At 56.1% G+C, this 26388-nt stretch overlaps 3 protein-coding genes across 7 annotated transcripts; 2 read left to right on the plus strand and 1 right to left on the minus strand.

Annotated features, from left to right (window-relative positions):
- Positions 1 to 744: 744 nt before the first annotated feature.
- On the plus strand, positions 745 to 14360 carry P3H3 (prolyl 3-hydroxylase 3). Of its 2 annotated transcripts, XM_043882350.1 has the most exons (15): positions 745 to 1320; positions 2160 to 2312; positions 2660 to 2861; positions 2959 to 3090; positions 3559 to 3695; positions 5448 to 5537; positions 6743 to 6795; positions 6959 to 7026; positions 7121 to 7245; positions 11464 to 11565; positions 11857 to 12007; positions 12193 to 12310; positions 12385 to 12460; positions 13537 to 13677; positions 13830 to 14360. In XM_043882350.1, the coding sequence occupies exons 1-15, from the start codon at positions 847 to 849 to the stop codon at positions 13980 to 13982; spliced, it is 2175 nt and encodes a 724-aa protein (XP_043738285.1). In that variant the 5' UTR covers positions 745 to 846; the 3' UTR covers positions 13983 to 14360. The 2 variants fall into 2 exon arrangements, 1 of the variants encoding a protein (XP_043738285.1); XR_006336767.1 differs by lacking the exon at positions 12385 to 12460 and having other exon boundaries at positions 791 to 1320; positions 13830 to 13970.
- GNB3 (G protein subunit beta 3) lies at positions 14290 to 21830 on the plus strand. 2 transcript variants are annotated; one of them, XM_043882356.1, is made up of 10 exons: positions 14498 to 15547; positions 15765 to 15854; positions 16132 to 16170; positions 17943 to 18049; positions 18141 to 18204; positions 18321 to 18483; positions 18565 to 18631; positions 18721 to 18922; positions 20237 to 20453; positions 21217 to 21830. In XM_043882356.1, exons 2-10 carry the CDS (start codon positions 15798 to 15800, stop codon positions 21321 to 21323), a joined length of 1023 nt encoding a protein of 340 aa, XP_043738291.1. In that variant the 5' UTR covers positions 14498 to 15547; positions 15765 to 15797; the 3' UTR covers positions 21324 to 21830. The 2 variants fall into 2 exon arrangements, with proteins under 2 accessions (XP_043738290.1, XP_043738291.1); XM_043882355.1 differs by lacking the exons at positions 14498 to 15547; positions 15765 to 15854 and adding an exon at positions 14290 to 14439.
- Positions 21831 to 23403: 1573 nt separating this feature from the next.
- CDCA3 (cell division cycle associated 3) lies at positions 23404 to 25692 on the minus strand. Of its 3 annotated transcripts, XM_043882358.1 has the most exons (6): positions 25595 to 25692; positions 25208 to 25382; positions 24829 to 24955; positions 24334 to 24627; positions 23881 to 23984; positions 23404 to 23751 (listed from the first exon to the last, which is right to left on the minus strand). In XM_043882358.1, exons 2-6 carry the CDS (start codon positions 25325 to 25327, stop codon positions 23599 to 23601), a joined length of 798 nt encoding a protein of 265 aa, XP_043738293.1. In that variant the 5' UTR covers positions 25328 to 25382; positions 25595 to 25692; the 3' UTR covers positions 23404 to 23598. The 3 variants fall into 3 exon arrangements, with proteins under 3 accessions (XP_043738293.1, XP_043738295.1, XP_043738294.1); XM_043882360.1 differs by lacking the exon at positions 25595 to 25692 and having other exon boundaries at positions 24829 to 24951; positions 25208 to 25346; XM_043882359.1 differs by lacking the exon at positions 25595 to 25692 and having other exon boundaries at positions 24829 to 24971; positions 25208 to 25335.
- Between the last annotated feature and the right edge of the window lie 696 nt (positions 25693 to 26388).

The raw sequence follows: 26388 nt of genomic DNA on the forward strand, positions 1-26388 counted from the left end.
GGGGATACACTTGAGTTTGCTGATTTGGGTGTGAAGGATCTTTGCTGAGATCTGTGAAGGTGGTTTTAGAGGTTGTCTCTGTCTTCCCTGGGCTTCCCTGGTGGCTCAGAATGTAAAGAATCTGCCTGCAATGCAGGAGACCCGAGTTTGATCCCCGGGTCGGGAAGATCCCCTGGAGAAGGAAATGGCAACCCACTCCAGTATTCTGGCCTGGAGAATCCAAAGGACAGAGGACCCTGGCGGGCCACACTGCATGCCTCAGCTCTCCTCCTTTCCCCAAATGTGTATGTGCCTACTTTCTGGGCAGGAAAACGTTTGAGCAGACTTGGTGTCACGCCTGGAGTTTACCCTCTGCCCTGCTGCATTCTAAAACTCTTTTTCTTCTACAAGTGCGGGTGGGTGTGCGGGAGGCTTCCACCCTCCTTTTCCTGGGCCCAGAGTGGAAGGGGAGCCCAGTCCACCCTAGCGATTCCCGCACGATGGGCCCCCAACCCCCGGGGTTGGTCAGGGGTCCTAAGAGGTTCCTCAGGCCTGCTCCAGGGCTGCCGTCTGCCCTGTTCTCTCCACTGTCTGTTTCTCCCTGGACGCCGCCCCCACTTGTCCTAAAGCCCACGTTCTCCACGTTCTGCCGCCGCCGCCGGGCGTCCTCTGACTCCAGTCTCTCTCTCACCCCGGCCTCTCCGGGCTGGGGCTCGGGCGCATCAGCTCCCTGCGGCGCTCCTCCCTCCTCCCCTCCCTCCTCTCCATCCCTCCTTCCTTTCCCCTCCCTCTTCCTTCCCCCTTTTCCTCCCTCTCGCTCTCGGCTCCCGCAGTTCCCTCCTGCAGCCGGCCGGCGGCTCTGGCACGATGCTCCGGCTCCTCCGGTGGCTGCTGCTCCTGTTGCTCCTGCCTCCCCCGGGGTCCCCCGAGCCCCCAGGCCTGGCCCCGCCGTCCCCGGGGGCGCCTCCCCAGGCCCCCGACTTGCTCTACGCGGACGGGCTGCGCGCCTACGCGGCGGGGGCCTGGGCTCCGGCAGTGGCGCTGCTGCGGGAAGCGCTGCGGAGCCGGGCGGCGCTGGGCCGCGCGCGGCGGGACTGCGGGGCGTACTGCGCGGCCGAGCCGGGGGTCTCGCTCCCCGCCGCCCCGGGGCCCGACTCCGGGCCGGGGGCCTGGGAACCGCTGCTCCTCCGCGCGGCGCTGCGGCGCGCAGAGTGCCTGACCCAGTGCGGGGCGCGGAGGCTGGGCCCGGGGGGCGCGGCGCGGCTCCGCGTGGGGAGCGCGATCCGGGACGCCTTCCGCCGGCGGGAGCCCTACAACTACCTGCAGAGGGCCTATTACCAGGTGAGCGACCCGGCCCGGGCCCCGGGCGTCCTCCTCCAGCTCCCGGGAAGGGGCGGCGAATAAACGCCGGGACTCGGGTGGGGCTGTGTGGTCAGGACCTCGCCTTTGGAGTCGGTCCTGGCAAACCGCGACCAGTACCTACAGAGTGGGGCACGGCCTCGGGAGGGTGGGAGCAACGTTGGAAGGGGGTGGAAGCCGATCGAAGATGGAGGGCAGGGGCCTGGAGTTCGAGGAAGTCTTATGAGACCTACGTGGAGTGACAGAGCCTCTTCCCGGGAATGAAGGGGGGCGGGGACCGGGGCGAAAGACGCGGCTGGAGAGTGAGAACGGGGGGGCGGGTAGGGGGTGAGCGTGAGCCTTCGCTTGGGGCAGGAGGGAGCTTCGGGAAAGAAACAGGAGGTGGGCAAGGCTGAGGGCTCTGGTGTCCGGTCGTGGGACCCTGCCCAGCTACTGGTGCGATAGCTGTTGCCTACTAACGCCTACGTGGCCGGGGAAGGGGGGCGCCGGTCACACACACCTCAGCTCAGGGTCCTAGAGACCTGCGGCTTTTGCTGGCGGCTAGGGTCACCCCTACGTCCCCACCTCGCGTGGCCATCACTTCCGCCTTATCTCACCAGTGAGGTCCCTCTGCCCACACCCCACCCACTCCAGTTTCTGAGACCCCCTTTCCATGGCTACCAGACTCCTGAGAGTCCCCACTTACTGGGGGTCTGGAGGTTGGGTGATGGGCAGCTGTCACCTACTAGTCTTCCAGAAGGCTTGGGTGGGGATGTTGGGGATGGGCAGATTCTGACACCCCTGCCCCGGGGGCTGACTCCCGCATCCCTCCCGCTTCTCAGCTGAAGAAGCTGGACTTGGCAGCAGCTGCGGCGCACACCTTCTTTGTGGCAAACCCAGCGCACCTGCAGATGCGGGAGGACATGGCTAAGTACAGACGGATGTCAGGGGTTCGTCCCCAGAGCTTCCGGGACCTGGAGACGCCCGCATATTGGGTGAGACCCTCAGCTTGACCCCAGCCTTTGACCGATGGGATACACAGGCCTCGCCCAGCTGTGCACTGTCTGCTGGGCATCGGGAAATCTGGGTATGTCCTCTGTGACCCTGATGGGAGGGTCCCTCTCTGGGACCTAGTTTTCTTCCTGAGATTCGCAAAGTCTCATGTTCTAACATTCGGATTCTCAGGCATGCCCTGTAGTTCCCAAGGTGACCTGAGACCTGGAATCCAGGCCCCCAGTGAGGTCAATGCCCCTCCCCTTCTTTTTGCCTCCCAATCTATCTTGGCACCCTCCACCCCCCGCCCCCAGGATCTCGAGTGACTGACCTCTCCCCTCCCCAACAGGCAGCCTTTGACACCGGCCTGGAGCATCTTGGGCGCCAGGAGGCAGGCCTGGCACTGCCCTGGCTGGAGGACGCCCTGCAGGAGAGCCTGGCCCAGGTGGAGAGCTGCCGGGCTGGCTGTGAGGGGCCCGAGGAACAGGAGAGGGAAGCAGAGGAGGAGGAGGGGACCGGGAGCCAGGGGGGCCTGTATGAGGCCATCGCAGGTAAGGGGCTGGAGCGCGGGGGGCAGGGATTCACAGTGCAGTGGGGCAGGGGGAGGCATATCACTAGCTGAGTGAGTCCCCCGTGTGTCCCCCACAGGGCACTGGACCCGCGTCCTGCAATGCCGGCAGCGCTGTGTGGGGGACGTGGCCACGCGTCCTGGTCGCAGCCTCCCTGTTCCGGACTTCCTTCCCACCCAGCTGAGGCGGCTGCACGAGGCCCACGCTCAGGGTCAGTGAGGGGGAAGGGTGAGCCCTGGGTGGGGGGACTGGGACTGGAACCCGGAGAGTGAAGGTCTGTCTCTGCTGGTACCCGGAACTCCACCTCTCCATCCTTCCATCTATCTCTGCATCTGTGTAGGTCGGGGCTCCCTGGGGACCATCACCTCAGAGGACTCTGGCTCTCCATTGTGGGAAGCTCAGGAGCTGGGTCACAGGGCTCCGTCTGTCCTCGCTGCTTCTCACTTTCCTTTCTTCTCTCCTCTCTTCCTCCCCTCTGAACTCTGCCTGTACAGCCCAGGTATGTTCCAGGAAGCTTTGGAAAGAAGCAATGGATGAGCCTGTCTGCCGGGTGGGATGGGTCACTGGGAGACCACCTTCTCCGGCTCTGCTTCTGTCCCCCCCGGCTCTTGGCCCTGCCCTGGGATGACTGGGGTGCTTGTCTCTGGGCCACACCCCCACGCTGTTGCTCTGTCCCCAGTGGGGAATCTGTCCCAGGCTGTGGAGAATGTCCTGAGCTTCCTGCTCTTCTACCCGGAGGATGAGGCTGCCAAGATAGCTCTGGACCGGTACCAGGCCCAGCTGGGGGAGCCAAGACCTGGCCTCGGGCCCAGAGAGGTACCCCCTACTCACTCACCCTGTGGATGTGTGCTAAGTTGCTTAGTCGTGTCCAACTCTTTGGGACCCCATGGACCATAGCCCACCAGGCTCCTCTGTCCATGGGATTTCCAGGGCAAGAACACTGGAGTAGGTGGCCATTCCCTTCTCCAGCTCACCCTGTGAGGTCGTCCTAAATCAGACAAATACAGTGGAGAAGTCACCTGGGCCCGCCCCCCATTCTGGCCGAAGGTGACCCCAAGTCCAGCATCTGGCCTTGTCTCCACTCCCTGCTCCCCACTTCAGGCTATCCTTCTTTTTTTCCTAACTTATTTCAACTGCACTGGGTCTTCATGTGGCCCACAGGCTCATCTCCTTGGCACATGGGTTTTCTCTAGTTGATGCATGCCTTCTCTTGTTGCAGTGTGTGGGCTTAGTTGCCCTGCGGCTTGGGGGATCTTAGTTCCCTGACCAGGGATCGAACCCACGTCCTCTGCATTGGAAAGTGGTTTCTTTTTTTTAGCAGAAACATTACTGACAATGGTTCGTATAGTCAAAGTGAAGTGAAAGTGAGTCACTTAGTCGTGTCCCACTCTTTGCGACCCCACTGACTGTACAGTCCATGGAATTCTCCAGGCCAGAATACTGGAGTGGTAGCCTTTCCCTTCTCCAGGGGATCTTCCCAACCCAGGGATCAAAACCAGGTCTCCTGCATTGCAGGCAGATTCTTTACCAACTGAGCTATCAGGGAAGCCCTCCCATATAGTCAAAGCTATGGTTTTTCCAGTAGTCATGTATGGTTGTGAGAGTTGGACCATGAACAAAGCTGAACACCAAAGAATTGATGCTTTCAAACTGTGGTGCTAGAGAAGACTCCTGAGAGTCCCTTGGACTGCAAGGAGATCCAACCAGTCAATCCTAAAAGAAGTTAGTCCTGGATATTCATTGGAAGGACTGATGCTGAAGCTGAAGCTCCAATACCTTGGCCACCTGATTCAAAGAACTGACTCGTTGGAAAAGACCCTGATGCTGGGAAAGACTGAAGGCAGGAGGAGAAGGGGACGACAGAGGACAAGGTGGTTAGATGGCATCACTGACTCAATGGATATAAGTCTGAGCAAGCTCCAGGAGTTGGTGATGGACAAGGAAGCCTGGCGTGCTGCAGTCCATGGGATCACAAAGAGTTGGATGTGACTGAGCAACTGAACTGAACTGGGTTGTTTATTTGTTTATTTATTTATTTTGGCTGTGCTGATTGCTGCATGGGCTTTGGATGGACCTGTGTCTCCTCACTGGCAGGCAGAATTTTTTGTTGTTGTTAAGATTTTTTTTTAATGTGGACCATTTTTTTTTAAAAAGCCTTTATTGAATTTGTTACAGTCTTGTTTCTATTTTATGTTTTTTGCATTTTGGCTGCAAGGCATGTGAGATCTTAGTTTCCCAACTAGGAACTGAATCCTCACTCCCTGTATCAGAAGGCAAAGTCTTAACTACTGGACCACCAGGGAAGTCCCCTGGCTCTACTTCGGAGTCCAAGCCAGGCTTCTTCCCTTAAACTCACCCCTGCTTGCCCCAGCCTGTGCACAAGTGGGCACGTGTGTGTACACACACACACACACACACACAACCCCCAGTCTGAGCTCGGAGACCCTGACTGCTGAGGGAGGAGGGTTGGACAGAGGGGCAGGACCAAGGTTAGGGAGCCTGTGGGCTGCCCTGCTCTCTTCCAGCCTTAACTCTCCCCCTCCTGCTGTCCCCTCCTGCTGTCACCAGGACATCCAGCGCTTTGTCCTTCGATCCCTGGGGGAGAAGAGACAGCTGTACTATGCTGTGGAGCACCTGGGGGCCAGCTTCAAGGATCCCGTGAGTGACCCCGCTTCGTCCCCTGGCCGCCCCCAGGAGGGGAACAGCAGCAGTGCCCTACGGGATGTGCCACGTCCCTCCTCAACAGCACCTCTCATTTCTCCACAACCCCGTGAGGCTTGGAGAGGACTCTGTGCCCCAGGGTCACAAGACACAGGCAGGTGCCTGTGGCCACAGGCAGCTTTGGGATCACGCAGGCCTAGGTGTTGGTCTCTCTGCTGCAGATGAGGTCTGCACCTTCGCTGGCTTGGTCTCAACTTCCTTCCCTGTAAAATGGGAACACCATACTTATAGCTCTGTTGAAGCCGTGCCACTTGCTACAAAGTACAGGAAAGTCTGCTGCTGGTTTTCATACTCTTCTTTCTGTGGTAGTTTTGAGGGGAAACTAAAAGGCAGAGGTTATTCTCGCTAGGGCTCCAGGGTCAGGCAGACTCCCCCAGCCTTCTTGGCTATCTTGCTGTTTTTGAAGCCAGTATTTCCCAACTGGGAGAAAAGGGGCTGTGCCTACTCTGCCCAGTAGGTGTCGCTAGCATCCCTGAATCGTGGCCGTCAGAGATGTTTGCAGACATTGCCCTGTCCCCTAACGGACAAGTCTCTCTGGGCACCGTAGCTTAAATCCCAACCCTGTCCTTATGGGCTGTGTGACCTTGGGCATGTTACTTTATGTCTTTGTATCTCAGAGCCCTCAACTACAAAATGGGCACATTAATACGACCTGTTTGATAAGACTATTGTAAACTTTAAATGTTAAACTCCACATCCGTATAGAAAGCTCTTCCCTGGTGGCTCAGATGGTAAAGCATTTGCCTGCAACGCAGGAAACTCGGGTTCCATCTCTGGGTGGGGAAGATCCCCTGGAGAAGGGAGTGGCAACCCACTCCAGTATTCTTGCCTGGAGAATCCCACGGACAGAGGAACCTGGCGGGCAACAGTCCATGGGGTCGCAGAGTTGGACACGACTGAGCGACTAACACACATATAAAGCTCTTAAAAAAGCACCTGGCAAGCAGTGCTTTGTAAGTTGTTGTTATTATTATTGCAGTGTTTGGCCCAGTGCCCAGGGCTTCTGACAATGAGTCCAGGGCTTCCCCACCTCCACCTTCCCCTCGGGAAGCAGGAGGACTTTACTATGGTAGCCCATGGTCTACCGTCAAGGACTCATAGGTGGACTTGGCAGGTGATGGTTCTTTTCCTGACCATCCCAGGACCCCTGGACCCCAGCTGCCTTCATCCCTGAGGCCCTTAGAGAAAAGCTCAGGTAGGAGGGGCCTTGCGGCGGGAGGGGCGTGGCCTGTGTGGAAGGGGCGTGGTCTGGTGGAAGGGAAGGGGAGGGGTCCTGGGGGGAGGGGTCCTGGGAGGCGGGGTCTGAGAAGCTGGGTCTGGGCCGCCGATGTTCACCGAGCATGTTTCTCACCCCTGAGAGAGGATCAGGAGAAACGGCCGTGGGACGATGAGCCTCCGCAACCGAAGCCCCTGACTCACTGGAAGGGTGAGTTCCTGGGACAGCAGGAGACAGGAGCCTGGAAGGGGCTGGGTCTGCCCCCGGGGGACCGTCAACCCCCTGCCCTATCCTTCCCCCGCAGATGTCCTCCTCATGGAGGGAGTAACCCTGACCCAGGACGCGAGGCAACTGAATGGGTCAGAGCGAGCCGTGTTGGACGGGCTGCTCACCCCGGCCGAGTGTGGGATGCTGCTGCAGCTGGCCAAGGTGAGAGGACCAGTAAGGAAGTAGCACAGTGCTACTGGGGGACCCTCAGGCACAGCTGCCTGCCCCCTTGCTCTTGGCCTGTCCCCCCCTCGCTGCCCTCCCCACTCCCCTGCCCTCTCAGACCCTCCAGTGGGGACTGCTGATGTTGCCTCCCTCCTATGGACAAGTTCCTTTTCCTCTCAACTGACATGGGGCTTCCCCAGTGACAGCTCAGTGGGTAAAAAGAATCCACCTGCAATGCAGGAGACACAGGAGGTACAGGGTCAATCCCTGGAAAAATCCCCTGGAGGAGGAAGGGGCACCCCACTCCAGTATTCTTGCGTGGAGAATCCCATGGACAGAGGAGCCTGGTGGATTACAGTCCAAAGGGTCGCAAAGAGACGGACACAACTGAGCAACTAAGCATGACATGGCATAGCTGGCATGGGCTGGACATCTTACAGAAGTTTGCTAGAAACTGATAGGAAGAACAAAACGAAAAAAGTAAATGCATCAAAAAGGGTGGGTGTGCAGGTGAAGACGCCTTGGTTGGCTGAGAGCTTAGTTATTGGCTCTGCAGAACCACAGGCTGCTTCTCCATCATGATGTCCCTCCTAGATTGGGCTGAATGATCTGTATTCACCAGGTTGAGTCTGCCAATTTATGAAACTTCATCTCACTCTGGGTTTGTTCCTTTCTGAGTCCCTGGTGTGTACTGGAAATACCCAGGTTCCAGGGAGAGGCAGATAAACACAGACTGTGCATTTGGGAACTCAGTGTACTGAGAAGGCATCAGGCATGGAGATATAATCACAGCAGGTGGTGAGTTTGATAAAAGATGTACTCATCCAATTAGAAGCACCAAGATGAAAATCATAGAGGAATTCCTGGAAGGGGTGGCATTTGAGCTTAATCTTAAGCATGAGTTAACCAGACAGCATGAGTTGCCAACATCCGTTGGATCATAGAAAAAGCAAGAGAATTCCAGAAAAACATCTACTTCTGCTTCATTGACTATGCTAAAGCCTTGACTGTGGAGAAACAACAGCATGCTGTGGAAAATTCTTAAAGAGATGAGAATACCAGACCATCTTACCTGCCTCCTGAGAAACCTGTATGCAGGTCAAGAAGCAAAATTTAGAACCAGACATGGAACAGTGGACTGGTTCAAAATTGGGAAAGGAGTATGTCAAGTTTGTATATTGTCACCCTGCTTATTTAACTTATATGCAGAGTACATCATGTGAAATGCTGGGATGGATGAAGCACAATCTAGAATCAAGATTGTCGGGAGAAATATCAATAACTTCAGATATGCCAGTGATGCAACCCTTATGGCGAAAAGCAAAGAGGAACTAAAGAGCCTCTTATGGGGACTTCCCTGGTGGTCCAGTGGCTAAGACTCCGTGCTCCCAGTGCAGGGGCCCCGGGTTCTATCTCTGCTGCAAATAAGAGTTCACAAGCTGCAACGAAAGATCCTGAATGTCACAACTAAGACCCGGCTCAGTCAAATAAATAAGTAAATAAAATATTTTTTTAAAAAATAAAGAGCCTCTTATGAAGATGAAAGAGTAGAGTGAAAAAGCTGGCTTAAAACTCAACATTCAGAAAATGAAGATCATGGCATCCGGTCCCGTCACTTCACAGCAAATAGATGGGGAAACAATGGAAACAGTGACAGACTTTATTTTCTGGGCTCCTCCAAAATCTGCACCACTGCATCTGCAGTGGCAGATGGTGACTGCAGCCATGAAATTAAAAGATGCTTCTTGGAAGAAAGCTATGACAAACCTAGGTGGCATATTAAAAAGCAGAGACATTACTTTGCCAGTAAAGGTTGGTCTAGTCAAAGCTATGGTTTTTCCAGTAGTCGTGTATGGATGTGAGAGTTGGACCATAAAGAAGGCTGAGCACCGAAGTATTGATGCTTTGAACTGTGGTGATGGAGAAGACTCCTGAGAGTCCCTTGGACTGCAAGGAGATCCAACCAGTCAATCCTAAAAGAAGTTAGTCCTGAATATTCATTGGAAGGACTGATGCTGAAGCTGAAGCTCGAATACTTTGGCCACCTGATTCGAAGAACTGACTCACTCATCAGGGAAAAGACCCTGATGCTGGGAAAGACTGAAGGCAGGAGGAGAAGGGGACGACAGAGGACAAGATGCTTGGATGGCATCACTGACTCGATGGACATGAGTTTGAGCAAGCTCCGGGAGTTGGTGATGGACAAGGAAGCCTGGCGTGCTGCAGTCCATGGGGTAGCAAAGAGTTGGATACAAATGAGCAACTGAACAACAACAACCAGATAGAGAAGGGAGGGAAGTCAGGCTGCAGGGAAGAAGAACAGGGCGGAGGTGGGGGGGGGGGGGGCGGGGGAGCGGTGGTTGGGAACTGGAGTGGAGAACAGGAGTTCAGAGCATGGGCATGCCCAGTGGGAATTACCTGTGTGGCCTTGGGCCATGTATTTTAACATCTGTGAACCTAGTTTCCTCCTCTACAAAATAGGGATAAACACAGAGGTTTTGTTGTAGGGCTGTTATGAGGATTAAATTAGTCAATACATGGTAAAGCTCTTGGAAGAATGTGCAAATACTCAGTATGAGCTGTTGCTATTATCATCAGGCTGCATATTTTCCAGGGGCAGGAATGGGGAGGAGGCGCACGGTGAGAGATGGGTGAGAACCTCTGTACCCTGCCAAGGAATTTGGGCTCTCTTTGTAGATGGTGGACAGTTTACTGAAGGATTTAAAACTCCCAAGTGCAGGGCCTGGAGTCTTCGTCCTGTAGGACCAGGAGCGCCCTCTAGTGGCAGCACTGAGAAGGCAACAGGACAGGGAAATAAGGAGGAGCTTACGGGTGACGGCCCTAGGATAGGTCTCATTTCAAGTCAATGAAGACGAGGACAGATGAGAAATATTTAGAAACTCAAAGAAAGAGAATTTAAGGACTAAATCTATGTGTGTGTGGGGTGCTCAGTCTTGTCCAACCCTTTGGGACCCCATGGAGCCACCAGGCTCCTTTGTCCATGGGGTTGTCCAGGTAAGAATACTGGAGTGACATGTAACTCCGTGACTGATTCATGTCAATGTATGACAAAACCCACTGCAATGTTGTGAAGTAATTAGCCTCCGACTAATAAAAATAAATGGGAAAAAAGAAAAAAAAAAGAAACAAACAAACAAAAAGAATACTGGAGTGGATTGCCATTTCCTCCTCCAGGGGATCTTCCTGGTCCAGGGACTGAACCTACATCTCTTACATCTACCTGCATTGGCAGGCGGGTTCTTTACCACTAGCGCCACAGAGGAAATCTATGTGGGTGATGAAGAAAGAATGAACTCAAGGATAACTCCCCAGTATCAGCTATCCCCTAACCTCTGCCAGGGCACTTGCAAGGTTGTAACCCTGCTTTAATTTTCCATGTAATACATCACTGAATTGACCTGGTTTGTTTATCTCAAAATGTAAAGCCCGTAGTAGCAGGAAATTTTCGTGTTCACCGTTGAGTCCCCAGTGCCTAGAACAGTGCCTGGCACACAGTGCTCAGTGCCTACTGAATGGATGGATGCATGAGTGAAAGCTTGAGTGACTAAGCGGCCTCTCAGAGGTGAGGCTTATATATGGCGTAACTAGATAGTGGTACTTTGAGCTTCAAAAAGCAGACTGAATAGAAAAAAGAAAGAAAAAGCAGACGAAATAGGTGTCAGTAAAGGGTGATGAGACTTGTGGAGGCAGCTGGGGAATTCGGAGTCAGCATCAAGGGTTCCCACATTCTCCAAGAGTGTGTTGGGTGAGAAGGGATAGGAGAGAGCTGTGTCCGCTGGTGCCACGCCCCCACCTCAGGTCCGTGAGGACCTGGCCCAACGGTCGAACCTCCTGCCAGGGTCTTGCTCCAGAGAGACTCCTCTGTTCTCAGCCCATCAGAACAAGCGATCGAGCCCTTTCTGCCCCTTTCTCTGCTGTCCTGACCTCCCGGAGCCCCTTCCCCACTGTAGGAAGCTCTCCAGAGTCCTATGCACAGTCCCCTCGGTCAGTGGGGTTCCAGATATTTACCAGGAGTGACCACACAGACATGGAGTTAGTCATTCTCTGGGAAGGGCAGCAGCTCACAGAACCACAGGAGCTTCCAGCCTCTTCCAGGGACTGGCTGGTTGGAGGGAAGGCCATGTGGCCCTGTGAGGTGGGTGGTAGCCTGGGACTGGGCAGGGTGACCCCACAGCCAACTCCCTCTCTGCTTAGGATGCAGCTGAGGCTGGAGCCAGGTCTGGTTATCGGGGTCGCCGCTCCCCACACACCCCCCACGAACGCTTTGAGGGGCTCACGGTGCTCAAGGCCGCCCAGGTGAGAGGAGACACAGAGCTGGAGAAGAGGGCCGGCCTCTCCTGCCTGTGGAGGGCTCCCCTGGGACTCAGAGGAGGTCTCGGCCCAGGACTGATGGAGGAGGTTCCCCACAGAGGGACCCGGGTCCTTGTCACAGAGACGATGGAAAGAGTGGTCTGGGCTGATGGGTGGGTTGATGGGGCAGCTGGCTGTTGAATTCCAAACCATGGGTGGAGGGCAGTGGAGGTGGGGTAGGGGCTGGGACCAGCCTTACCACACCTCCCCTTCCCCACCCTTTATTCTCTGCCGCAGCTGGCCCGGGCTGGGGCGGTGGGCAGTCAGGGTGCCCAGCTGCTCCTGGAGGTGAGCGAACGGGTGCGGAGCCTAACCCAGGCCTACTTCTCCCCCGACCGGCCCCTGCACCTCTCCTTCACCCACCTGGTGTGCCGGAGTGCCATAGAAGGTAACCGCCCGGGCCCCCCCATCTCAGGGCCCCTTGGGGCCCTGCACACCCTCAGCACCCCCGCTGTGTGGGTTTCCATCTTCACTGCAGGAGGACTGACTCCCCTGCCCAGCAGGGGCTCAGCTGTGACCCTGGATCTACAGGGTGGGTGTGGGTGGGCGCCCACCAGGCCCTTGGCTTCCCAGGGGAGCAGGCGCAGCGCATGGACCTGAGCCACCCAGTGCACGCCGACAACTGTGTCCTGGATCCCGACACCGGGGAATGCTGGCGGGAACCCCCAGCCTACACCTACCGAGACTACAGGTGGGCGGCCCTCCAGGGGTCGGGTGGGGCGCCTGGCTGGGGTCTCACTGCCTCCTGTCTTCCTCTCTTCCCAGTGGACTCCTCTACCTCAACGATGACTTCCAGGGCGGGGATCTGTTCTTCACAGAGCCCAACGCCCTCACAGTCACGGTAACTGGAGCCGGGGGGTGGGGTGGGGGGCGCAGTAGGGAGCCCAGCCATAGGCTGGGGATTCAAAACAGAGGGTGCCCAGAGGCAAATGCAGGGAAATGGCTGGGGCCACCTTTGTTGTTGTTGTTTATTTGCTAAGTTGTGTCCGACTCTTTGTGACCCCAAGGTCTGCAGCCGGCCAGGCTTCCCTGTCCTTCACTGTCTCCTGGGATTTGCTTAAACTTATGTTCATTGAGTCAACCCTCTCCTTTCCGGCTTCCGCAGCACCTCCCTACTCTTGTCTGTTCAGGGGCTCTCCTAGCCCCTCCCAAGAGACCTCCAAGGGGCCCCTCCAGGCCCTGCCTTCAGTGATCACCTCACTTCTTATAGGAGGGCAGGTGAGGGACTTCCCTGGTTGGTCCTGTGGCTGAGACTCTGTGCTCCCAATGCAGAGGCCCAGGTTTGATCCCTGGTTGGGGAACTAGATTCTGCATGCTGGAACTGAAAAATCCCGTGTGCTGTTACTAAAACCCGGTACAGCCAAATAAATCAGTAATAAATAAAATAGATATTATAAAAACTCAAAAATAAATAAAGGAGGGCGGCTGAAGCACAGGGCCCCAAGCCTCTACTCCAGGTAGAAGCTCAGGTCTAGGACCAGCAGAAGGACTGGAGCAGTGATTTTTCATTGTGCATTGCTCTGCCTTATCCAGTTAGCTCCTTCTCTGCTCACCACCAGCAGCTCCCTGTCATCCAAGCCCTCTCTGGGGTGGAAAATGTCCCCGAGACCCTGATGCCCAGAACCCAGAATCTGGTTGGGCAGAGGGTGGGCAGGAGAAGCGGGGCACGGGGGCGGATAGAGTCGCTTCTCCTTTTGGCTCCAACTCCTCCAGCCTCCAGTCCGGCATTCGCTGCTCCCAAGTGGAGGCCTGGTTCCCACTTGCCCCAAGATCGTCCCTGAACTAAGGAGGGGACGCGGTGGGCAAGAGAGCTGCCGCCGTCTGAGCCCCCTCCCGGTCCTGCTCCAGGGAGTCAGGGTCAAGGTCTCTGAAGCCCTGTCCCTGGAGCTGAATCTGCCATCCGCCCCCCCACCCCAGGCACAGGTTCGTCCTCGCTGCGGCCGCCTCGTGGCCTTCAGCTCGGGCGTGGAGAATCCCCACGGCGTGTGGGCTGTGACACGGGGGCGGCGCTGTGCCCTGGCGCTGTGGCACACCTGGGCCCCTGAGCACCGGGAGCAGGTGAGCGGGCGGCGGGGCGGGGCGGGGCCGCGTGAGGGGCGGGCACGCTGGCGGGCGAGGGGCGGGGCTGAGATGACCCCGGGAGAGTCCCGGGGCGGGGCGGATGCTGGGGGTGGGGGCGGTCAGCCTCGACCGTCCTCCTCGCCCCCCAGGAGTGGACGGAAGCCAAAGAGCTGCTGCGGGGGCCGGAGAAGGATGAAGACGACGTGACCAGCAGGGACCCCGGCCCAGAACCCCCCAACCGCAGGCTTCCGCGGCTCCAGGACAAGGCTGGGAAGCCGCCTCGCATTCGAGAGGAGTTGTGAGGGGGCCGGCCCAGCTCCTCGGGGATATGGCCACTTGACTTGTGGAGGGTCTGCCTTGATGCCGGGGACCCCCGGGAAGCCCCCGTGTGACCGCCACAGAACAGCGAGCCCTCGGTCCCTGTATCCTGCCATCTTGGGGATCACCTAGGGCCCCGCAACCCTGGGCTCGGAGGACCCTGCAGAGACTTAGCCTGGGGACTGGCCTGGGCCCAGCCAGGATGGACCTCCAGGCCTAGGACAGACAGAAGACGGGCAAGGCCGAAGTGGAAAGAACTGGCAGTGGGTAGGGCCCCAGCAGGCGCTGTAAATGAGGAAGATGAGAGAGAGGGTCACCCCCGCCCTCCCCAGCCTGTCAATAAAGATCCTGACCATCCCTCAGCTGGGGCCAGTCAAGTGTATCGTGGTTTCCATGGTGGCCGGAGGTGGGAGAGGCTGTGGCTGGCCTGGGAGGAGACAGGTATCCTGGGCCTCCCGGAGATGGGCCCCTCCAATCTGTGATTTGTCAGGGAAATCTCAACCACCTGCCTCCCTCATGCAAATGAACCCTGACCCCTGACAGCTGCTCCCTGGGCCTCTTACTCTAAGCCAGCGTCTTCCCTCTCTGAGCTTGGCTGAGACTTAGGGCAGCCTGATCCCTCTGCTTCTTGCCTTCACGGCCCCAGCAGAGCCTGGCGAGTTATGAGGGCCCAACACCAGATGCAAGCAGTGGATGGGCTTGTTCTCCACTTCCATCCTCTCTGCACCCAAAGCTGGGCCAGGCCCGTCTGTCCTCCTCTTTGGGTCTCCTGGACCTCCTCCCAACCCCCCAGGATCAGCCCCCGGGGGCAGCTGGTTGGGGTTTGTCCTGAAGAAGGATTATCCAGATCAGTGCCTTCTAATCTCAGCTCCTGCCTGTACCTCCCCATGGTCACCACAACCCTCTCCCCCACTACCCTGAGCTCGGGAGCACAACTCGGGGTGTTGACAATGGGCCATCTCTCCTGCTCGCTCTCTGGCTCCGGGGCTGGTTGCTAGGTAGGCCCTGACGGCCAAGATCATCCCCATGGGATGGGGGGCCAGGCCTGGGGGGACCCTGGAGCGTGGTCGGGCTGCTCCTTTGCACCCTCCCAGACCCAACCCTTAATCCTCACAGCTTTGCTCTAATCCCGTGGGGCCTGATGCTCTGCTCTCTGCCTGGAGAGGGACTGCACCCCAGGGAAGCACCCCACCCCTCCTCCCTCCAGGGCTTGTTGCGGGTGCCGGGGGAGGGGGGGCACTGTGCCCCGCTGTAGCCCCACACTCCTGCTCCCACCCTCCCCGGGCTGGGCCTAGGTCCCTCTACAAGCCGCACACCTCCCTCCCCATCCTCTGCTCCCCCCACAACCCGCCAGCTGATTTCATTTGCCTGACAGTCGTCATTGGCCCTACCCTTCGCTGTCTGCACCCCCCGCACCCGCCCCAGGCGGGGCCAGGCCAGGCCAGCTCCTCTGGCAGCAGAGCTGGGGCAGGTGACGGGCGGGTGTCGCGGCTGAGGGAGCCAGGAGGCGCCTGGGGACCAGAGCTGGAAGCCTAAAGTCAGAGCCCAAGTAAGAGGGGCTGGCCTGGCTCTGCCCTCTGGGGCTGGGGGCTGCGGGGGGCGCGGGGGTGGCCCGGGACTCCAGATGTGGAGGGGCTGGCAGGGGAGGCGGTGCAGACCACCCAGTCCTGGCCCAATGTGGGGAGGGGGCTCCAGCCCCCCATGGTGTGGGATGTGAGGAACAGAAATGTGGGGGTCCCCCTACACACACCCCGTGTCCCCGGCAGGAGACTAAGGAGCCACCCCTCAAGCCGTCCACGATGGGGGAGATGGAGCAGTTGCGGCAGGAAGCGGAGCAGCTCAAGAAGCAGATCGCAGTAACCCCAGAACCCTCCCTTCCACCAGGGGACACGGGAAAACTAGGAACGGGGCCCATGCGGGAGTGTGGCCCCCAGGGGAAGGGCTGGCTTCACCCTAACTGACATCTCAGAGACCCCTGACCTGGAAGCGGCCAGAGACTTCCTGAACTTGGAGCTCGTGTTTGAGCTGTGCCCCACCCCGCCCCTCAAAACCCTAGAGCCCCAAACCCACCCACCTAGACACCCGCACACACACCCTGCCCCTACCCACACCCATGTCTGCTATCCCCCCCAGGATGCCAGGAAAGCTTGTGCCGACACTACCCTGGGAGAGGTGAGCCCCCACCGCCCCCCAACAGGGCCAGAAGGGAGGGATGGAGGGGAGGGGATGGCGTGGGAGCCCCCTGACCAGCCACAGCCTGGCGCCCAAGCTCCAGTACAGTGTGTCCTTGGAATGAGGAACGACATGAATTAATTCATTCAACATTTTGTGAGGTCTGCTATGGGCCAGGCACCGAGTCGGAGACTAGGGAGGCAGACCCTGTCCTCATCCACAAAACAAGAGCACCAACCCCTCCTGGCTGGCTGGCCAGGATGAAGAGGACTAGGGCTGTTAAACCAGAAGCTCTTGGAGACTAGTTGTTGTTGTTTAGTTGCTCAATCCTATCTGACTCTTTTACGACCCCAAGGACTGTAGCCTGCCAGGTTCCTCTGTCCATGGAACTCTCCAGGCAAGAATACTGGAGTGGGTTGCCATTTCCTTCTCCAGGGGATCTTCCCAATCCAGGGATTGAACCTGCATCTCCTGTGTGTGCAGGTGGATTATTTACCACTGAGCCACCTGGAAAGCCCAGACAAGACTCTAATTACAAGCTGGCTGATACTGCACTTTTTCAGTCCTGGATGAATTTTGTTTCACATTTTGACATCCTGGAAATTGACATGCATCTAACAATGATGCCTTACAGTTATAATCAGCAGCACTTTTTCTTTCTTAGTGATCCATAAAAGAATGGTGCTTCTTGGAGCCAGTGCCATCTTAGATTGAATTAAATGTTAATAATAAGAGTAAACATTTACTGAACATGAGCCAGGCACTGGGTTGCTTAAATACATAATTTCATTTAATTTTCCTGACAACTCCATAAGTCTGGTGCTAAAAATTTCATTTTACAGATGGAAAGGGGGGCTCAGAGAGGTTAAGTAATTTGCCTGAGATAACAAAGCAAATAAATGGCAAGTCAGGTCTTTTGACTCTGGAGCCCCAGTCTAATGTCTAGAAGGTCAAAGGAGTCTCAGGGGCATAGGACCCCAAGTTTCAGGAGGGGGCAGTTCAGTGCCATGGTGCTGTTCTGGATACCCACTTAGCACTGGCCGAGCAGCAATGGTGGGTTAGGGCAGGCTCCTAGCGGCTGGGTTCAACCAAACGTGTGCATATTGTCCCAAGTCCATGTGTAGTGGACTCACATTGGCAGCTTGAATCGGTCAAGGTGGGGGTGTTTACATGGTGGAACCCCTCTTCCCCTTCACCTCCACCCCTGGCCTACACAGGAGAGGTGGTGGTTAAACCCTTAGCCATATACCCTGGCCTTGCCCATGTCTCTCTCTACACCCATCTAAGCCATGCCTGGGCTGACTTCTCAGCCCTTAGTCGTCCTGGAGGCCTGACTTCGAGCTGGGCATGCTACAGAAGCTCACACACAATCCTGGCTCAGACGCTGACATGTAGGCATGCGCCCTGCTCACCCTGATTTATTTTTATCTGTGCTGTGTGATGTGTAGGATCCTAGTTCCCCAACCAGGGATTGAACCCATGGTGCCTGCATTTGGAGCACAGAGTCCTAACCACGCACAGGGAGGTCCGCTCCCCCTGCCTTCTGACACCCCCTTTCAGCGCTTCCCTGGTGGCTCAGATGGTAAAGAATCACCCTGCAATGCAGGAGACATGGATTCAATTCCTGTGTGGGGAAGATCCCTTGGAGAAGGGAATGGCAACCCACTCCAGTATTCCTGCCTGGAGAATTCCATAAACAGAGGAGCCTGGCGGGGTACAGCCCATGGGGTCGCAAACAGTTGAACACAACTGAGCTAACTAACTTCCTGCAGCTGGTGTCTGGCCTTGAAGTCGTGGGACGCGTGCAGATGCGGACACGGCGGACCTTAAGGGGACACCTGGCCAAGATCTACGCCATGCACTGGGCCACCGACTCTAAGTGAGGCTTAAGAGGCCTGGGCGGGGGGCGTTAGGGGGAGACAGGCAGGAAAGGGGGGTTGGGTGACACGTGTGTCTTCTCCTCTCCCCAGGCTGTTGGTAAGCGCCTCGCAAGATGGGAAGCTGATCGTGTGGGACACATACACCACCAACAAGGTACCAGCCCAGCCTCCTGGCCCCGCCATTGCCCGCCTTCCTGGGGGCATCCCACGCCCTTCCTGTGCCCCCCACCTGGGAGCTCAGCCCAGGCGCCTGCCACCCCACCCCTGCAGGTCCACGCCATCCCGCTGCGCTCCTCCTGGGTCATGACCTGTGCCTACGCCCCGTCAGGGAACTTCGTGGCCTGTGGGGGGCTGGACAACATGTGTTCCATCTATAGTCTCAAATCCCGGGAGGGCAACGTCAAGGTCAGCCGGGAGCTGTCGGCTCACACAGGTGAGTGAGAGGCCAAGGGTACCTGCGGGTTGTGCCCGGCAGCCAGGGCCCTGTCCTAACCGCCCCCACCCCCCGACCCAGGTTATCTCTCCTGCTGCCGTTTCCTGGATGACAACAACATCGTGACCAGCTCCGGGGACACCACGTGGTGAGGCCCAGGCGCCCGTGGGTGCGATGGCCGGGGAGGCGCCTCTCTGCCGGCCTCGCTGGGTGACAGCGTGTCCCCCCACCCCACAGTGCCCTGTGGGACATCGAGACTGGGCAGCAGAAGACTGTGTTTGTGGGGCACACGGGGGACTGCATGAGCCTGGCTGTGTCCCCTGACTTCAGACTCTTCATCTCGGGGGCCTGCGATGCCAGCGCCAAGCTCTGGGACGTGCGGGAGGGGACCTGCCGGCAGACTTTCACCGGCCACGAGTCGGACATCAACGCCATCTGCGTGAGCCCCCTCTGAGCTCCCCCAGGGAGCCTTCATCCCCTCCCACGGCCCCCTGCCCCTTTCCTTTTGACTTTTCACTTTGAAATAATTTCACTCCCAGAAAAGTTGCAAGAATAACAGAAACGGTTCCCGTCTGCCCTTCACCCATAGTCACTGTCCCCTTTTTGCCACGTATGCTTTATGGTTCCCTCTCTGTAGGGGAAGGGAGGGAGGGATGGACGGACACACAGATACACACCCACCTAGATGTAGGTATAGATACACTTGGTTATTAATTTTTTTCCCTGGGTTCTTTGACAATAAGTTGCAGGCCTCATGCCCCTTTAGCCCTTCAATCCTTCAGTGTATTGGAGAAGGAAATGGCAATCCCCTCCAGTATTCTTGCCTGGAGAATCTCATGGACAGAGGAGCCTGGTGGTTTTTGGTCCCTTGGGTTGCAAAGTGTTGGACATTACTGAAGTGACTTAGCACATATACACTTCAATATATACTTCCTAAAATCAAGGCCATTCTCTTCCATAGTCATAGTCTAATTCTTTTTTTTTTTAACTTTTATAAATTTCTATTATTATGTTGTGATTTTTATTTTTATTTTATTGCCACACGACTTGCAGGATCTTAGTTCCCCTGTGCCCCCTGCAGTGGAAGAACAGAGTCCTAACGCCCAGACCACTAGGGAATTCCCGGCAGTCTAATTTCTTAAAATGAGGAAGTTTAAATTGATGCAATACTATAGTCTACAGTATGTATTCAAATTTCACCAGTTATCTCCAAAATAGCCATGTTTTCTCTGTCCACGAACATGCATCGCATTTCCTTGCCTTGTTTTTTCAATTTCTTTTAAACTGGAAACCTTTTTTGCCCTTTTCCTGTGTTTGGTGACATTGACACTTTGGACGAGTACAGGCCAGTTTTCTGTAGACTTTCCCTCCATCAGGTTATGAGACATTTCCTGAGAATGAGATTCAGGATATGCTTGTACACTTGGCCCTGTGCTGATATGCTGATCCAGGGCCTAGAGATGCTGGCGTCTGGGACAGCCTCCACCCTTCTAACCGTGTGACCCTGAGCACGCTGCCCACCCACCCTCAGCCCTGTGCTGTCCCCTGCCATGTGGCAGTATTGTGGAGCCAGGGAGGGTGTAGGGAGCCCAGCTGCAGCTGGCAGGCCACAGAAGGGATGGAGCAGGAGCTGGAGAGGCCGAGGGAACTAGCCTGGAGCCGGGAGAGGGCAGGAGAGGTTGAGGGCTGCCCAGGTCTGAGTCCTGACCCTCACCGCCACCCCCCGCCCCACCCCGGCCACCTGTATCTGCAGTTCTTCCCCAACGGAGAGGCCATCTGCACGGGCTCAGACGACGCCTCCTGCCGCCTGTTTGACCTGCGGGCTGACCAGGAGCTGACCACCTACGCCCACGAGAGCATCATCTGCGGCATCACGTCTGTGGCCTTCTCGCTCAGCGGCCGCCTGCTCTTCGCGGGCTACGACGACTTCAACTGCAACGTGTGGGACTCCATGAAGTGCGAGCGCGTGGGTGAGAGCCTGCCCACCATGGCCACCTGGGCACCCTCTTACAGCTGCTCCCTCATTACTGGCTGACTCTGAGCTCTGCCCCTAGAGCCAGTCCCCTTGGTTCCCAGTCCAGAACCATCTCCTCTCAAAGTGAAGTTGCTCTAAGCAGCCTTTCGCCATGGCCCACTGCAGCTACAGCTGCTCCCCGCCAGAGGAGCTCCTTCCAGTCACCCCCAGACCTGTGGACCCAGACTGTCCAGTCAGGGATGGGTTTCAGGGGCCTCCACGGAAGGGAAGGGCCACCTTGGGGACTCTGCAGTGACAAGAGTCCAGGGGATGGGATGTGACTTGAGGGCCCTGACTCCAACCTGGGTGCTTCTCTGGGACTGGCCTGGTCTGAAGTTGAATCAGTGTGTCTTCCTCTCTCGGGAGAGGCCGGGTGCCCAGGGAGAACCCTGGCCAGAGTCAGGATCCAGACCTTAATTCCACTGCTTACTGTCTGAATGCTCTTGGCTGAGTCACTTGTCTCAGGGCCTGTCTCCATTTGGAAGCTCCCCCTTCCCCGTTTTCCCAGTCAAGGTGCCCTTGCTTTTCTCTCAGCAGCTGACACACCCAACCCTCCCGTCCCTCACCCAGCCCAGATCCTGGACGGGGAGATTGGCCTCGAGGGAAACCCCACCCCTTAGGGCTAATCCGCTTTCCTCTTTTAGTCGGATGCCCCGCCCCCCTAACCTCTAACCCCAGCTCCCTAACACCTGCCAGGCTGACTCCTCTCCCTTTTTCAGGCATCCTCTCCGGCCACGACAACAGGGTCAGCTGCCTGGGGGTCACAGCTGATGGGATGGCTGTGGCCACTGGTTCCTGGGACAGCTTCCTCAAAATCTGGAACTGAGGAGGCTGGACGAGGGGATGTAAAACGCCATGAAGACACTCACTCAGCTGCCCCTCCCCTGCCCAGTTTCTTAAGGTTTCTTCGAGCTTTTCTCTTCTACACCCCAGCTTTCCCCCTTTGAGGGCAGTGGGGAGTATGGGGAGCGTGCCTTTGGGAGGCAGCATCAGGGACTCATCAGGGGCAGGGGAACTGCCCCATCTCCTCCCAGGCCTCCCCGCTCCATGGTCCTGACAGCTTCTCCCTTCGTGAGCAAGGACAATGGACCCCCACCCCTCCCTAACCCTAACCTTGGCAGGCCTAGCAGGCTTCATGCCTGAGGCCGCAGGCCCTAGGATTCCTCCCCCAGAGCTACCACCTTTGTCTAGACCTGGTTGGCACAGGGTGCTCGGCCCCGTGACTGTGGCTCTGACACAACTAGGGTCCTGGCCCCCTTCTCCTTCATGCTTTCTCCTTTGTCTACCTTCTTGCCTCTCCTCAAGCACCTGCAATAAAGTGTAGCGCCTTGTATGTGTGTGATGTTTGCCTCCCAGCTGCTTCTCTTCTGAAAAGACACAGGTCCCACTTAAGTAATGAAGTATTATAGGTGTGGTGATAGAGCTTGGGTACCAGATAGCTGCAGGCAGAAAGGTTGGAGGCAGAAACCCAAGCCTCATGGGCAAGGCCTGAGATGGGTTAGGAAAAGGTGGTTGGAGTGGGGTGGGATCTGCATGACAGCTCACCACTGCCTGCCTTTGGTGCATATGAGTGTGTTTGCACAGAAAAGTTATGTTGAGAAAGAATCAGATTACAAAAGGCCTATAGAAAGCTACTCTACACCTTGTCCTAAGGGCAATGGGGAAGAGTTTCGAGCAGAGTAGTAATAATCAGTGATGCTTCTTGGGAACATCGCCCTCATAGCAATGTAGGTTGATGAAATGGAGGAAGGGGGAGCCTGGAGGGAATGGAGGTAAACAAGGTAGGAGGCAGCAGGCAAGAAATGTAGGACAGAGTGGGGAGGGAAGGGACAGGAAAGAGATTAAAGATATAGAATCACCAGGAGGAAGTGAACAAGGGCTAGGATATGGGATACTCAGAGGGGAAGATTTGAGATGATAGCCAAGGTAGGATTTGGCAACCGGGTGGAGAGTGCTGTCATTCACAGGGTGAAGGGAGGAGGAGAAACTCTGGGGGAAGAACACACATTCAACTTTAGACAAGTTGACTCTGAAGTGCCTCTGGGGCAGCTGAATGAAGGTGAGGGTTAGGTACAGAGACCTGGATGTTACCAGAAATCGGGTGAAGGACAGTTGAAGCCCCAGAAGTGGGGGAAGGGGTGGTGGTGGGATGAATTGGGAGATTGGAATCGACATATATACACTACTGTGTATAAGATCAAACCAGTCAATCCTAAAGGAAATCAACCCTGAATATCCGTTGAAAGGACTGATGCTGAAGCTGAAGCTCCAATACTTTGGCCACCTGATGTGAAGAGCTGACTTACTTTCCCTGAAGCTGGGAAAGGTTGATGGTAGGAGGAAAAGGGTACGACAGAGGATGAGATGGTAGAATGGCATCGCCGACTCAACGGACATGAGTTTGAGCTAACTCCAGGAGACAGTAAAGGACAGGGAAGCCTGGAGTGCTGCAGTCCATGGGTTCGCAACGAGTCAGACTTGAGTTAGCGACCGAACAACAGCAATGTATAAAATAGATAACTAACGAGAACCTACTGTATAGCACAGGGAACTCCACTCAGTGCTCTGTGCTGACCTAAATGGTAAGAAAATCCAAGGAAGAGGGGATATATGTATATGTATGACTGATTCACTTTGTCGTATAGCAGAAACTGACATGGCAGTGTAAAGCAACTATACTCCCATTACCAAAAAAAAAAAAAAGGCCCCAGAAGTAAACGTCCAGGGACAGCAAGGGGAAAGGGCCAAGGACAGCACCCTGGGGAACACTAGGATTTAGGGGAGGTGTGTAGATGAGGCTTGGAGGTACCAGCATGGGGACAGTCAGGCCAGGGAACACAAGCCCCCTCCAGGCTTTCTGCAGACAGGAGACCCAGTGCACGGTTTAGGTACAACACTTAAAAATATAACTTAAAATCACTTGCTTTAATATACAGAAATATGTCAGACACAAAGAAAACCAACGAAGCTCTGAGTCCCAGAGTTGGCAGTTTAGGGGGAGTTAAGAAAATGAACTTTTCCAGTCTCCCAGGGCAAGAAGGGGCAGGAGGACACAGAATGGCCAGGCCCTTGGGGAGTCTGGTACTGGAGCCATGCACGGTCTAGCTCTCCACCAAAGCAAAGTGCTGATTTTCCTTGTCATGACCCTGGCCTTGCTCCCATGCTCGTCCTCCAGTTTTCAGAGGTCGTCCAGTTCCCAGAATGGCCCCTTCCTTTAGTTCCCTAAAGTTTTCACTCAGGGAAGGCTGCTTACCCTGCAAAAGGCATTGGGCAAGGTGAGGGAGGGCAGGAGGCTGTTCAGGGGACCAAAGACCGGGTGGGGAAAAGGCCCCTATCTTTACTCTGGGTTTCCTAGTAACAGCTTTCACCTGCTTGCCCTTTACCTGTCGTGGAGTCAGAGTCCCGGGGGAGTTGTCATCCTGCAGGACGGTGAGAGGAGACCTCCCTGGAACCTTGTTGTTTGCTTTCCGCCTGCTGCACTTAGAACCTGCGCAGGGGACACAAGAGACACGGGTTTGATCCCTGGGTTGGGACGATCCCTTGGAAGAGGGCATGGCAACCCACTCCAGTATTCTTGCCTGGAGAATCCCATGGACAGAGGAGCCTAGCAGGCTACAGTCCACAGGGTCGAAAAGAGTCAGACACGACCGAAGTGAATTAACACACACACACACATACACTCACAGGCACACTTAGGACCTCAGGTGAGTAAGGAATTAAAACAAGCAGCCAAGGTTAGGGGCTTTCAGGTTATTCTTCCTCCGTCCACCTGTGGACGTTATCCCAGAGTGTTCTCCCAAGTGCTCTTCCCCATCCTGTGCCCTTAGATTCTGTACCTGAAGATCGAGGAGTCTCGGGGTCTCGTAAGGGCTTGTCTGAGCCCTGGCTGGCCACAGGCGTTTCTGAGACATGTCCTGTTTTCTCCCTGGCAAACACCTGCTCGGCAGGGAGTTCAGTCTGGCTCCCAGGAGGCACCTGGTCTTCAAGGGAAACCTGGGTGCCCAGAAGCAAGTCCAGTAGAGGAGATGAAGGTGTCTCTCGGGGCAGAATAGCCTCGGGCGGAAGGCTTAATTTGGGGTCTTCGGTCTCAAATACATCACTCAGTTGTTTCACCAGTGGACTTGGGGGCTCTGGGGAGGGGAGAAGTGATATGAGATAGTGACCATCTGTCACAAATCATTCAGCAAGGAGGAAGGGATACATGGGCCTTAGGATTCGCGTCCTGGTCAGTGAGGGATCGGGAGAAGAGGAGTCACTGAGAGACAGCAGTGTTGAGGAAAGAAGGACGTGGGTTCAAAGCAGGAGGATGACAGCATTGGGCCAACACTAACCTCCGCTCGTCTTCATAGGTGTCCGTGCAATGCCAAGGGTAGGGGAGCGGGGATCTGAGTCCTGGGCCAGCTTAGGTTCCTCCACTTGCTCCCCTGCCAGCAGGCTTGGCTGTGGGGAGCTCTCTACCTGTCAGGACCAAAGGCTAGAACGAGTTTGGGCCCTCAACTCTCCCCTCCCAGGTCTGTAGCCTTAGATCCATACTGCAGAAGGGAATTGCAAAGGCCCTCACACATTCAGCCTACTTCACCGGGATTGAGAATATGGAAAATAAGGCCTCAAAGGCGAGGGGTACTGGGGGAAGGGAGAGTTCTCTTAGATTAGGCAGCGACTCCGAAACTGAGACAGATTCGCTGCCTCCTCCATGCCACCCCTGTGTACCTGGATGGGAGTGCGCAGGATGCCGGCGCTGGGTGAACGGGGGTCCGCCACTCGAGACAGAAGCTTGTTGTGCGGCGGAGGCCGCGCTGGAGTGACGGGGACGCTCTTAGCTGAGCCCATCGCAACCAGCAGAAATAGGATGGGGCAGGGCCCGGCCCGGGAAAGGAGGGGATGCCTGCGAGAAATGACTCAGGTCTCAGCCCTTATGGCGACCACGTTCGACCTTTGACTCCAGACCACCCATCTCCCCCCGTTCCCCGCTGAGAAACTGCCTGGCCGCCGGGCCAGAGGTCTCTGCGGGGATGATGACTAATACAGTAGACAAGACAACTCCTTCAGGGCCTGATGGGCCCTCTAAATTATTCACTATTTATTCAAATCCCTTACCGGGCCCCAATTCCACCTCTGGGTGCAAAGCGGCTCAATCCTCAACTCCCGAAGCTGAGTTTCAAACTTCCCGCCACGCCCCTGCCCCGACCCTATTGGCTGAACCGGTGCGGGCTCCTATAGGCCCTCTCTGTGAGTACCGCCTCCAATCAAGGAAGCCATTGGGCTGCGTGAACGTCTATCATGGGTCCGTGGGGCCAACAGGCAGCGGTTTGACTCGCCGGGGTGACGCTTCCTTGCAAAGGGGACTTTTGTTCCGTACCCGGCTGCCAGTTGTGAGATTTTGCGGGATGCTAATCTTCGCGTAAGAGACCTTCGGTTTCAAAATGAAGTGATTTTATTAAAAAATAGAATCATGAGTTAGTACGCTATTATTTACATATCCCGCTGGAGACGGAGTTACGAACATTTTTTTCCTAAGGCCAGAAAGATAGTAATCCTCATTGGTCGACGTAGTTATCAATCACTCAACACTAACCCTCTCGAACCCCGCCTCATTGGACAGCCCATTTTCAAATACCAAGACTACAGCTGCCCTTTAATTTTCCCATTGGACAGGTCTCCCAGGAAAGTTTCTGGGATTGACTGGTTTAAACAACCATCAGTTTCTGCTCTTCAGTAGAAGATACGCGAATGCACTGTAAGGTCCCAAAGTCTCGGCAGCAAAACTCCTGGGCCCACCTCGCTGATCTACGTGCGCTCTGCCCTGGAGGAGTGGGATTGGCTCTTTCGACCATCGATTGCATTAGAAGTGCTTTTCATTGGCGATGGTCAAGAGGCGGGCAGAGGGCGGA

The sequence above is a fragment of the Cervus elaphus genome, chromosome 22 (genome assembly GCF_910594005.1).
Source record: "Cervus elaphus chromosome 22, mCerEla1.1, whole genome shotgun sequence".
Classification (NCBI taxonomy): Eukaryota; Metazoa; Chordata; class Mammalia; order Artiodactyla; family Cervidae; genus Cervus; species Cervus elaphus.